Source organism: Acanthochromis polyacanthus, chromosome 12, assembly GCF_021347895.1.
Source record: "Acanthochromis polyacanthus isolate Apoly-LR-REF ecotype Palm Island chromosome 12, KAUST_Apoly_ChrSc, whole genome shotgun sequence".
NCBI classification, from domain to species: Eukaryota; Metazoa; Chordata; class Actinopteri; family Pomacentridae; genus Acanthochromis; species Acanthochromis polyacanthus.
In genome coordinates, this window is record NC_067124.1 from 2176697 (window position 1) to 2190473 (window position 13777).

Below are 13777 nucleotides of genomic sequence, written 5' to 3' on the forward strand. Positions count from 1 at the left end.
TATTTTGTGTCCACCCTTTTCCTTTATACACTTACACACAGTTTTTTTTAATGTAATCAGTAGGTAGGTTGTTAGAAGCATCTTGGATTTAGACTGTCTCAGTGTCTTCGGTCTCTTCATGTAATCCCAGACTAACTCTGTGGTTAAAAGATCACAGCTCTGTAGGGCCATAACATTTGCTGCAGGATTCCTTGTTCTTCTTGTGGTTTGAGATAGCTCTATATGCAGGGTTCCCACTGAAAATTGAAAACTAAATTCCAGGACTTTTCCAGGATATTCCAGGATAAAAATCATCCAATTTCCAGGACTTTGAACGGAATTTCTGAAACAATTTTCTCATACAAACTAATCTTTCTGGCCTCCTCCACCCCTTACAGCCAGCTGATTGCACCCACTTTATTATACTATGCAGTCTATTGTGCACACTACTAGGCTATAGATGCTATTTCAGCAGAACAGAAAGCAGACCACCACCTTAAGGGAACGTTTCTACAACTACATAACAATGCACCAATCTTTCCAGAGTCATGGCCACATAAAATTGTACATGATACTATGATAGCCTACTAATATATGTAATGTAATAGCCTACTAATATACATTATGTAACATAATACAAAGTGAATAATGGGACATTCATAATCAGTAACTTTAGGTCTATGTGTGCACGTGCATGGCTGCCATAGCCATGTGATAGGTGCAGACATGACACACTGTAGAATATTGAGCACAAGCAACATCCATGCGACACTGAATTCAAGGACTTTCAATGACTTTTTTAGCTGATAATCCTAATTCCAGGACCACCTGATTCGTGGCAGTATTTCAGGACTTTTCCATGACTTTGCAGGATCACTTTTTTTCCCCAGGACTTTTCAGAATTTTCCAGGACCGTGGGAACCCTGTATATGACACTGGCTTTATGTTTGGGCTCCATGTCGTGCTACAGAATGAATATGTAAATCATAAACCATATTTAAACCACTCTGCAAGTTTCCCTACCCATGGAGAGTTACTCAAGCAACGCTGAAAGAAGATTTATTTAGGTAGTCAATCAGCAGGCACAGTTCCAATCTAATATCAGCACTGACAGTTTTGCTTCATTTTATGCACACCCCAAAAAATACTGCACCACTTTCTGGTTGTCTACAATCACTGCAAATCAATAAAGTGGCAATCTAAATTTTACAGACACAAGATTTAAACAGTTGTGTGCAAATTTTGTAACCAAGATCTTTACAAAGGTAGCATAATTCAGTTAACAATCCACCACATTTCAGTGCCAAGAAATATGTGACGTTTGTCGGATGATTTGTAAAAGAATTCTATCGTTATTTCGTAGTGAAAGCAGTGTCCAGCTCATTCAGAGGAGCAGCGTCAAGCAAAAACACCCATCTAACATCTGGACCCTCACTCTTGTTCTCTCTGATTCTGCAGCTCAAGGCTGGCAAAGTTCACCGCACTACAGAATAGATGGGAATTTTCTAATTGAACAGAATTCCTCTTTAACTGTATCTATCAGTCACATGTGATGAGACCAGATAGCTTTGGTGCCGTTAACATTGTAGCAAACAATTCTGCTCCAGTTCAATTAAGCAGTGGTTACAGAACATGCCCTTGAGAAATGGACTGCATGCTCTATTGAGTTCGGCATGCTTGTGAGCGTGTGTGTGTGCGTGTGTGTGCGTGTACATTATAACCTTCACTAGCCTGTCTACAAAACCTTTTTCTGTCCTTGGAGAATTCAAGCACAATGATGTCCTTATCTCCTTGGCAACAACTGTAATACTTGAAAAGCTGAAATAGGTCCCTCATCACTGCTGCCATCAAATCGTGGGTGGCTGGCAGCAGAGAACAAGGCATCTTAACGAACTGTTCACATTCATCCCCAGGCAGACGTCATCACATCATACAGACAGCTGCAGTGGAAGAAAAACGAATCCTGAACGGATGCTAGAAAAATGTCACTGAGTGTTCACAGAGGCCAATAAAGGGCACCGCTTCTGTAAACAAAACAATGAAGAATCTGAACTGGAGTGAAAAATTAGCCTCCCCACAATATTCCTATTGTCTCTGTCCCTAATGCGCAAACATGAGTCCTAACGGGTTGTTTTCCTGCTAAAATAAGGTGTCAGTGTATGGAAAGCATTTCTGCATGTTTTTAAAGATTTTGGTTGTTGTTCATCATCAGAATCCATTACCACTTCTCTGTCTGGGATGTTTTCAATAGGAAGTAAAGAATGGCTACAGCACTCCATGACAGGTAGATGGCTGTATGTGTGATTCACAACAGATCTGAGAACAGACGAGTGCAAAATAAAGACCCCCTCCCCTGTGGAAAAAAACTCATCTGCAATACACAGCAAAAAGCTTGTAGCTTATATTAACAGCCTTTTCCTCACAGACCGTATGACCTGTCAAAAGGCCGAGTTTTACAATACAGCAGCCATCACAAGATACAGTGCGTTTGCGGCGTCATGTCAGCTCCAGGAAACGGGTTCAATTTTCATTTATTTAAAAATGACGTCTGGTGTCATATCATGCCAAATTCTCAGTCTCTGACGGTATGAAGACAAACGCTCCTGCAATCATCACCCACTCGTATCTGTGCTGAGGAGGAGACGTGATTATTCTTGCACTAGCACCATCCTGTGGCTGCACAGCAAAGATGGGAAGAATGTCATTTAAAATGCCTGGAACACATCACTTTTTCCTTCCATATTTTTAATTAGGTTAAAGAAACTGTCTGAGCAGCAGAACAAAGCTCAAGTCAGGTGTTTAGATTATAGAATTTTCAGAACATTTATGGTATACGTTCACCTTTCAACACTGATGGCTACACATATCTATCAGTAAATCACCTTGAAACCACCCCTGACCTGCTGTGTCACTTTCAGCACGGCACAACAATCACTCACAGCGTTGAGGACATGCTTTGCTTTGTGTTTATGTGGGTGGATGTGTGTGTGCGCCAGCCTAACCTGGCGCTGGATGACCTCCTCTGAGACATTTTGGCCTTTTATAGTTGGTTCAATTGCCCCCAGGATGATCAGCATGCGGCTCAGTCCTGTAGCTGCTGAAAACTGCCTGGCTTGGAGAGACGGCAGCAGCTTACCATACCTGAAAAATACGCACAGAAACACATTTTCAGAAAGACTTTAGCAGGCGACAAATGAAGCCTAACAGTAATAAGTGCTGTTTTTCTCTGCAATATTTTTTTTCATTAAGTTACCAATGACTTGGAGTTCTGTTTCTGTTCAGCTGATGACTGTAGCTGCAAGATCCACTTCGCTATAAGCTCTTTTAGAGTATTTAACTTGTTTAACTTGCTGAATACTCCAATATGTTCAAAAGCGTGTCACTAGGTTTGTTTGTCAGACAACACACAGTCAGTTTACCATAAATTTTTTACTGAAAATATGAGACATGGTGCTGTAAACATTTCTTTAAAGTCTGTGCACCACAGGGCTCAAAACAAGATGCTAGAAGATGATGACAAGAGAATTGTGCAATAATTCAGCACTATCAGCAACACCTTTCACCTTATACTAGTCTGTTGATAATTTTACAGCGGGCCTATCAATACCAGAGTGCCCTATTCTTCAAGCATAAAGCAGCTGTAAATGATCAAGTTATTCTAAATCATGCTGCCCAACAACATGCCAAAGTTCTGAATGTCTCTGTGACAACAACAGGCACAAACAGCAACTCAAGCAAAGTCATACATAACACTAGCCTTCGCCAAGACACTTTCACCCCGAAATCTCAAACTTTCTCTTCGAAAACATTTGCCTAGGGAATGAGAAATACTCTCTTTTTTTGGCAGATGAGAGAAGAAGAGCTGTGGGATTTTGTAACTCAGGAGGCCCAATCGGTCTCGGCTCACTGGTGCTCTGAATTGGCTGGTCTCAGCCTGTGGAGCCCAATCAATAGTGCCGCGCGCCTGCTGCCGCCGCCACCGTGCTGCGCAGCCTGGCCCTACATGCAGCCAGCACACTGTAGCTCTGTCCCCATGCACCGGGAGACACTCGGCCCTGTTTTAGTTTGATCCGGGCTGGGCTTGAAGCATTGTCCCCTTGTATCTTATCAGTTTCAACATCTGAGAAACCGTAAATCATCTCTATGCAGATTCAGTTTAGATGCTGATTGAAAGGTTAGTTTTGACTATTTTAGCAGCAACTTTATCGGCTCTATAAAATAACAACAATAATGAAGACTTGCCACAACAGTTCACTTCAGAAGGCTTGTTTTGTCCAATCAGCAGTCCAAAATCCTACAATATTCAATATAGAATAGCATAAAACAGAAGAAAAGGCAAATCTCTACATTTGTGAAGGTAGGTTTAGCAAATCTTTAGTGATAGCTTTATAGATAATCCAGTCTGAAATATCCACATTTTTACTAAATGCATGATCATCATGCTTTCATGGTACCCAGAGGATGAATGCTAGCAGCTTTGACTATCACATGGTATCCCATCTTTGGTGATTTCATCTTGTATTTTAACTTATCAGCTTTATGTGTGTGGTTTATGTGTTTAGTGCTAATTAACAAATGTTAGCATGATGTTATGTGTAGCTAACATGGTGAACATGTCACTGTGAGCGTGTCTCCAAGCTAATGTTAGAATTTAGCTCAAAGCATCACTACTGTGTGCTTATTGTAGCGACAGACCACTAGCACGGCTTAAAGACTATAAACTGAAAAGTCGCTTGTCAAATGCTTTCAACAACTAATCAACAATTAAAGCTGTCCTTAATTTTTTCTGTTGATCAACTATTCAGTTCATCAACTAATTATTTCAACACTAAAACACAGAAATACTCAAACATTACAACATAAGGCAGCATTGCTTGCCACAGAATATCACATTTTACAACAGTCAGGCTTCAGCACTGCTTCACTGCCATTATACTGCTCCTATCAAGCTGCCATCGTAAACATGCACTTTTCATGTGTAAAATAACCTATTTCACCTGTTGTTGATATGACATGTTGCTACCCGAAGAACTGTAGCTTGACATATCAAGCCCAGCTCTGGCAAAGCATGTCAGGACTGATTGGTCAGATAAAGCCGATACAAACAGCAGAGAATAGGTGTTCAACTGCTACAAATGGCTTTGGAAAGATAACATATCTGCCATATTCATGGTAGAAGAAACAGTCCGTTCAGGTCAATAATAGATACAGACGGAGGGGAAAAGAAACAAGGCGACTGTTCTAATTCTCAGTCTTCAGCAGACAGAGAAAACTTTTCAAATCAGACCTCCGGAGAGTGACATTTTGACATTTTCATCTTCCTTGCCACAGTTTTCCCCTGAAGTCATTCCAGCACCACAATTTAGAACTGACTCCTCGACCTGGTTCTTAAGGGACTTCTCAGTCTCTGCACATTTTCCACCTGTCACCCCTTTCTTACCCCTTGGTTCTAAAAATAAAGGGGATGGGGGGGAGAAAGAAAAAAACTCTCTTCCTATCAGTCCCCCAGTTCGAATCTGGTCAAATCATTCCTGGGTCTGGCATTGAACATTATTTCAAGGATTCTCCAGCCACCTGTCCTCTTCCCTCCTCTTTTTTCCATTTTTAATTCTGCCCCCGAGTGAGGATTATGTGAAGCAAGGCATGCGTGTCAAAGGGAAATTTAGTGGGTAAAGACAGCCAAGATTGGCGGGATGAATTAAACAGATAACGGGAGGAGACGAAGTGGGGGAACCATGTAGAGCAAAACGCCTCACCGATGTTGGTCATTTCAGAGGGGCTCTTTTTTTTTTTCTCCCCACAGGAGCGAGGAGGCAATATCTAAATTAATATAGTGATGAAATGAGTTTGTGCCGTGGACTTTCTGCTGTTTGACTTTCCCATCTGGATTAGTGCAGGCTGAATGGACGCTCTGTTACTTTTGTTACAACTGCGCAATTCACTGTCGGAATTTGGCCCTGTAGTGATAAGGCTCCCCTCCTCCTCCTCATTACCATCTCATTTCATATGCAGGGCCTCTGTTACCTGAGAGCCTGCTCGCACACAAAACACGAACTATTACACGAGCTTCTGCCAACTATTACAATGAGCACAGAACATTTAAACATGGACTATTACACGAGGCTCAACTAACTATTACGCCAAAGGAACCTTCTTAAAAACCTGACTACTCCAAAGACGGCCAGAGAGCATTAGAAAACAGAGGGCGCACGGACACGTGCACAGATACATGATGAGGCTTCTAACTCTTGCTCGGTACACAAAAGAATTAGAATCTTTGATGACTTAGCTAAATGTCTAAGGTTAGCACAACAACGATGGAACATTTAATGATGAACTTTACATGGAGAATGACACAAGGCCTGAAATTGCCATAATACAGAAACCATCAACCTTCACTTTCCACGGGTTATTTTAAGAGTTTAAGAAAAGGTGAGACTGAGCAGAGCAGGGTATGTTTCGAATTCCCTATATTTATCTTATGCGACTGCAGCTCCATGACTGATCATTAGTTACCATAAAGTATTACTTTCCCAAGCAGTGACAGTCTGGACTAATAGCCTATTGAGACAATGTTGACTGTGTAAGAGTCAGATGTGTTTACTTTTGTCATCTGTCAGCCACATGTCATATTGATGATGATATACACTGCCTGTCCCAAAAACAGTCACCACCTGGACTTAACTAATCATCTTCGAGGAAGAAATGTGTTCAGAACAAACTCTCGGATGATCGTTGGAAATCAACAGTAGAACTCACAGCTATGTTTAATAGCAAAAGTAAGAACATTTCAATGCAAAGGGAACTCAAATAATTGGGACTGTAGCTCTAAGAAAACCACTGATCAGGGAGGCTAATCAGAATTAAAAGGCTTCAGTTTGCTAGGTAGCATAAAGGTTGGACTCTGGATCAATGAAAGAAGGTCATGTGGTCTGATGAGTCCAGATTTACCCTGTTCCAGAGTGGTGGGGGCATCAGGGTAAGAAGAGAGGCAGATAAAGTGATGTCCTCATCGTGGCTAGTTCCTACCAGCCTGTGGGGGTTAGAGTTATGATCTGTGGTTGGTCAGATTCAGCAACGTTATGTTCCCAAACAATGAGGTCAGCTGATACCTGAACATACTGAATGAGCAGGTCTTTCTATCAGTGGAGTTTTTCTTCCCTGATGTTCATGGGCATGTTACAAGATGACGCTGCCAGGATTCATGAGGCTCACATTGAGAATGAGTGGATCAGGGAGCCTGAGATGGATTGTCCTCCACAGAGTCCAGACCTCAGCCCCACTGAGAATCTCTGGGATGTTCTGGAGGACACTTTGGTCTGACTCTCCCATCATCAATTAAAGATCTTGGTAGAAAATTAATGCGACTCTGGACAGAAATAAATGCTGTGACATTGCAGAAGCTTATTGAAATGATGCCACGGCAAACGTGTGTCGTTTTCAGAGCTAAAGGCGGTCAAATGAAATACTAGAGTGTAACTTTTTTGGACGGGCAGTGTATAAAGTATTTATTGTGCGGGTTTGTTGGTAGTGTAACGCTACCTCGTCATTTACGACTCCTGTGCATTTGCTAGTTCTGCATTAAAAACTGCGACAGCCATAAGTGTCGGTTTTTACTGTTATGGTTGTTCTACCAGGAAAGTTCTGGTCCTGGAAAAGCTTAGTTTAGTTTTAGGGTAGAGATGGTTGGGGGATTTGGTTGTTAGGGTAGGATGGGTCAGATAGCCGAGCTGATCCAATCTAGCAACAACTGTTAGGGAACACTAAGCAAGAGCAAGGCAGTCATCATAGTGGTGGACTGGATTTGACCCCATGACCGCTGCGTCAGGGACTATAGCTCCTGTTTATGGGTCGCCTGCTCAACCTGTTAAGCTAACGGGGCATCCTGGACCTTCCCCTTTTTAAACAAGGTACTCCTACTCGGTTTGTGCTTCAGGTTCTATTTTTGTGTTCCCCAATGGGCACCATTTATTTTTGTCTTAGTTTCTTTTGGTGTAAACACATGGAACCGTTAAAATTTAAGCCTGTGAAACAAAAAGGTCAGCACCGATACAAATCCCACATCTACAACATTTGAAACTATGTCACTAATGTGCAATTTTATTATACAATGTCAAACAAACAAACTAGATTGCACTAAATAGCTGCCATACTTTTACTACTGAGGCTTAAATATAACCGCATTTTCTGACAAGGGAACTCAACAACATGCAACCTGGACAATCCTATAATTGGAATCGGCAAGGGGGCGGCATAGCTCAGTGGGTAGAGCGGCCGTCTCGCAACCGGAGGGTCGATCCCCGGCCCGTCGTGCTCATGTCGAGGTGTCCCTGAGCAAGACACCTAACCCCTAATTGCTCCTGATGGCAGCTCCCGCCATCAGTGTGTGAATGTGTGTGTGAATGGGTGAATGTGACGGGCCCTTGAGCAAGGCCCTTAAACCGTCCTGCTCCAGGCGCTGTACCACGGCTGACCCTGTGCTCTAATACCGCAAGTCTGATCTCTATGTATTCTTGTTTTCAGTATTTTATCGACAAAGAAATTGCATTAGACCTCAGCAGAATGACATTTTCATGATCCTCGCCACAGTTCTTCTATCTGGGATCCACATATATAACTGCACTGTTACAACTAAGATTATGCTTCAATCCAACCTTATGAAACAAGCACAACTACACAATAAACACGAGCCTTAGGGCTACAGTATCACACACCCACATTATTATATGCTCCTGTATTGTATAATATTATTAACATTCAAGTAGTTTTATAAGAACACAGTTCAGGATACAGACACTGTGGTATCACAAAAATAAAATACTGATGCATCAGTCTTTAAACGGCATCTTCTATCTATCAACTGCATATTTATACCTTTGATATTTCAGAGTTTATTTTTGTGTTTGACTTCTTGATTCAGTTTCAACCCAAATAAATTAACCACTAGTGTCTGCTCAGACAGTAGATCCCACATACATCCATTATTCTGATCTAATTAGTAAATAATAACACAAATGTGTGTTCTGCTTATTGCTGCTCTTCTTGGATGTTAGAGTTTTACTATTTAGAATGGAGGATGTGCAGAGCTTAACACTGGGCAGTGATTTTCACACTTATCTGCTGAGGAGATCAAGCATCTCTGTTCTCATCAAAATCTGAACTGAAAGTCGAAACATGGCCATGCTACATCACAAACGGCTGGGATGTCAACCATAAAATAATACGGAGCTGACACAGGTGTGTCGCAAAGGTCAATAATGTAATACCTACTAATACTGTAATAAATCTGGCCATTTTAAATGTAATTAGGTCAATGACACAATAACTTGCCAATAATGTTATAAGTTATTACGTTATTGGTTGGTCATTACATTAATGGCCAAGAATTATAAACATTTTTTAAAAATCCTTTGAAACTGTAATAACCGCAGCCTATAAAGTAATAATTTATAAATAGGACTGCATTTCTTGGGAAGAAAAGTTTTTTTGCAGTTTGCTCATCAAAAACAGGTACAGTCATATAGATTCATTAAGGATACGCCCATGTAGCTCTCACTCTCCTTAATTATGGTTGTAAGAGCCAATTTGAGAATTACTTGTTGTACAAAATCTTATTTAGAATATTGTTTATTTGCTTAGATATGTAAATTCATATTTCCATGTCAGCATCTCTCTTGGATGTTGCATTGTCAAATGAATTTACCGTATTTTTTTCCTAGCAAAAAAATTCATTAAACCTTTTTTTTAAACATTTGGCAAGGAAAAATGATTCAGTCATCATGTAAAACTGTCTTTAAACAACTGGGCTGGCACTATAATGGCACTTAACTCCAAAAACCTGAAGAGTATTATGTACATAATGAACTAAAGGGAAAACATCAACATGAAATTGACATTATTTCAAGTAAATGTCCTTAATTTTGTAGATTACTGAGAAGAATCCAGGCTTTCATCCATCGGCTGTCCTCACCAAATAACTGTTTTATGTGTAAACTTAAACTACTGTTGGTCCAGCAGTCTTGTAAAGCTTCATAATACTAATGGAACAGTCATTTTCTGTGTGTAGTTCTAGGCTCTCTGCAAGCGCTTTTCTTATATATAAGAGAAGAAATGCTGTCCTATTTATGTATTATTACATTATTGGCTACAGTTATAACATTTTCAAGAGTTTTTTTAATGCAAAGCCACTAACGTAATAACTTATTGCACTATTGACAAAATGTTATTACTTATTGGCTCAAAAATGTTATTACATCATTGGTAAGTTAGGACATTCTTGGCTGTATTACATTTAAAATGGCCAAAATTATTATGTTATTGGCTGTTATGGTGTTACTGGTTGCTACCAGGGGTGATGTGGACATTCATACATATTGCATGTTTATAGCTTCTGCTTTATTGGTTTTTAAGGGAAGCAGACAATGCACATTCAAGAATTTTTAGAGTACTGTAAAACCTACATCAGACACGTACCATTATTCACGGCAGAATATTTTTTAGAAACCTTTAAATAATCCTGTCATGAACTACCCTGAATTCGCTTTTGTGATGACAGTTTACAAGTACTGACTGGTTCCAAATCCCTACAATTTCTGTGTCATTATTTGCCTGACAATCAGACTTATGTGCCAAGAAGTCACATGTACAGACATAACTTTAGGTGCTGTATAACAACACATTTTTTGAAAGCATTTACAATTACTCTAAAGAAATAAGCAGAGCTACTGCACAATCCAATCGGAATCTAAAAAGTGTAATACCGAGCATGAACACAAGGTGTCCTTCTTGTACCACAGCATTTCCTGTTGTGCTTGCAGTCTCCCTCCCTGCATCCATACTATAGATTACACCAGGGTAAACACACGGGGGCCCAGCAGCCCTGCTTCATTAGTGGAGCGTAACAGCAATAGTTACGCTTACAGTGGTTCTAATTACAATTAATTGGCATTCCTGACTCGTCTGGGAGTCTCACGATGAGAGGGGAAGATGGAGGGGCCAGCTGAGTCAGGAGAGGACTCAGGGAGGACATCAACACACTGGGAGCCATTACAACAACCAGTGCGAATTATAATGAATCGCACACTGTTACAGCAAACCCTGCTCAGACTGGTGTGTATGTAGAATTTACCTTCTAGAACTTTAACAAACGCTGGCTACATCGTCCCCTTAAATATATTTATATACCTGCATGTATTTATGCATTTTAAATGCTTTGAAATGATTTTAGATGAGAATGGGTCACAAGTTTGTTTTTGTCCCAAGTTCAAACCAATCAATACCGCCTGCATCATGCTTTTGTCAGGCTGCAGCCTCTTCTATTCCTTCATGTTCCTTCTGGTGCCTCAAACTTTTTCCTTTCTCTTTTCCCTCCCCTCATCCATCCATCAGCCCGTGGCCGGGTGATTGCTGCCAATCTCAGCCGAGGATCCCTGGAGGGGTTTAGAGCAGGGCTGTGCTCCAGTGGGTTATTGAACGCAGCTCACAGAGAAAGCGAATGGGCTCGGAGAGTGGATATGTCATCACTGACTGCTACTGTTTACCAATGAAGGAAGAGGAGACAGAGAGCTCAGAGATTACATAATGCCACATAAGGTATTAAATTAACTACTGCAGCAAACCAAGTGCAATTGAAATGTTTAAATATCTCAGTAATGGAAGGTATAGTATAGAGGAGAGGAGAGGAGAGGAGAGGAGAGGAGAGGAGAGGAGAGGAGAGGAGAGGAGAGGAGAGGAGATTTTGTTAAGCCTGTAAATCTGTCCACTAACAAAGTGCAGTGGGGAAGGATAGAAGCACTCTTCTTGTCCCTCATATTAAACCTTGTCTGGCGTATAAATCAAACCCAATGCAGCAGTTGTGAGGCTGTGAACGGTCGTCAGTCAAAGTGACAGTCATACGCTGCTTGTCATACAGAGCAGGCTCCAGGTGAGCTGCAAACATGTCTATCTGCTACACACTGCAGCAAGCTGTGTGGGTAATGCGCTGTGTGTGATACGTATACGTCCAATATGTGCATGGGAAAATGTTTATGTGGCCGTGGCTGCGTGTGTTTGTGTGCAGACCTTGCAGAGCATATTAATGACAGGTGGAATGATGAATGAGGCTGAAAGTGTCATTTTCATTTTGGGACTCATAACTCAATCAGGCTTGTGTCCAGGCCTGCACTCGCAGCTGTTGGGCCACACTGAGAGACTCTTCACCTAACACACTCCCTCAGCAATTCACATGCATCACACACAAAGAGAGGATCCATTTAAAATACGGTGGATTTATATAGCATGCATGCATAAACATGTGGACACAATCTCACTTGAAGCTCTTCAGCTGCAAACCTGAACACAAAGATGAACAACAGGCTTTGTGTCTCAGCATCAAGCTCAAATGATCAAATAACCACAAAAGTAGAAAAAATGTAGTGAAGACTAGCATTTCAAACAACTGAGATGCAAAGGGAAGAAATTAGATGACTTTCAAGTGGTGTTCCGTTGAGGAATGACTTGTACTAAACACAGTAATGGTGCATTAAAACGAAGGGCTTGCCAATCAATCAGCATTCATTAAATTGTACAGACCGTCCCATTAGACCAGAGCATTTCCCACTGCTTCTACTCGCTGAGCAAGTATATTCCCCGTGGGGTAAATTAGCTTTATACTCCACGGGTAGACAGTTGCGCAGCAAAAAGACAGGAGACACACACATTTCAGTGTGTCAATGCATAGCAAAATTCTTCTTTTAAATGCAAGATGAAATACTGGAGTTATTTGCATTATTCTTTAGGTCATATTTATTACAACCTCTAATGGTATTTATGTAATCCAGCTGGAAACTCTAGAGAGTTGAGACATTCTGATTTTTAGCATAGTATGAGCTCCTCGTAGTATTTTATGTTAGAGCTGGGGAACCTCACACCAACCTGAGCCATGTGCAGCTGCAGTCATTCAAGCAGTGCCAGTATGAAGCAAATGGTTAGTAACATGGAAGCATGCAAGGTAAAAGAAGATAATCACCTTGTTTTAAAATTGATCTGCCAGCAAAATGGCACAGATTATGTCCAAATCTTGTTCTTTCAATTCTTACTGAAGAACAGCACTACTGATCATAGCGGTGGCACAACGGTTAAGTCTCTGGCCTACTGATCAGAAGGTCAGAGGTTCAAACCCTGATGTGGCCACAGTCAGGCCCTTGAGCAAGGCCCTTAACCCTTCCTGCTCCAGAGATGCTGCACTGTGGCTGACCCAAATGGGATATGTGAAAGCAACATTTCACAGTGCTGTAAAAACGCATTTGTGACAAATAAAGGCTTCTTCTGCAAACATTTTTTTTTTAATCAATATCTGCTTCCCAACAAGAGCCTTGAAGTTTTTCATCAGGTTTGCTGCAGAGCAACTTTTTAAAAATCACTTTTTTGGGTGAATTTTATTATAGGAAATGTTGTAAGAGATGGGGGATGCAACAAATTCTGTAAATCTGTACCTTTTGGCTCATTGTTGGTGTCTTGGCCACTATGTGAAGCAGCAGCAGGAAATGCTGAGTTTGCGTCAGCAGTAACAGATGCTGGCCAACAAAATCTCAAAACCTTGTTTTATTCAAGATTTCAAGTCTATTTTCAGGACGGACATTCAAAAATACAGATTGTCCCACAGAGCTCAGATGGACATCTAAATTAATCATGGGTGTAAGTGGAGATGGAGCAGAAACGTCCAAACACCAATTCATCTCCTACTGTTTGCTGCTTCATCAGCAACTTGATACGAGCAGCTGGCTAGCACCCGTTAGCAACGCAGCAAGTAAGGACAGAT

General features: G+C 41.1%; 1 protein-coding gene across 2 annotated transcripts in view; it reads right to left on the reverse strand.

Moving 5' to 3' along the window:
• The window catches only part of si:dkey-122a22.2 (uncharacterized), a 30849-nt gene that overhangs the window by 2667 nt on the left and 14405 nt on the right, over window positions 1–13777 (reverse strand). For both annotated transcript variants that reach the window (XM_022204235.2, XM_022204226.2), the window contains exon 8: window positions 2982–3120. In XM_022204235.2, coding sequence (XP_022059927.1) covers window positions 2982–3120 — 139 coding nt within the window. The remainder of the gene's footprint in view (window positions 1–2981; window positions 3121–13777) is intronic.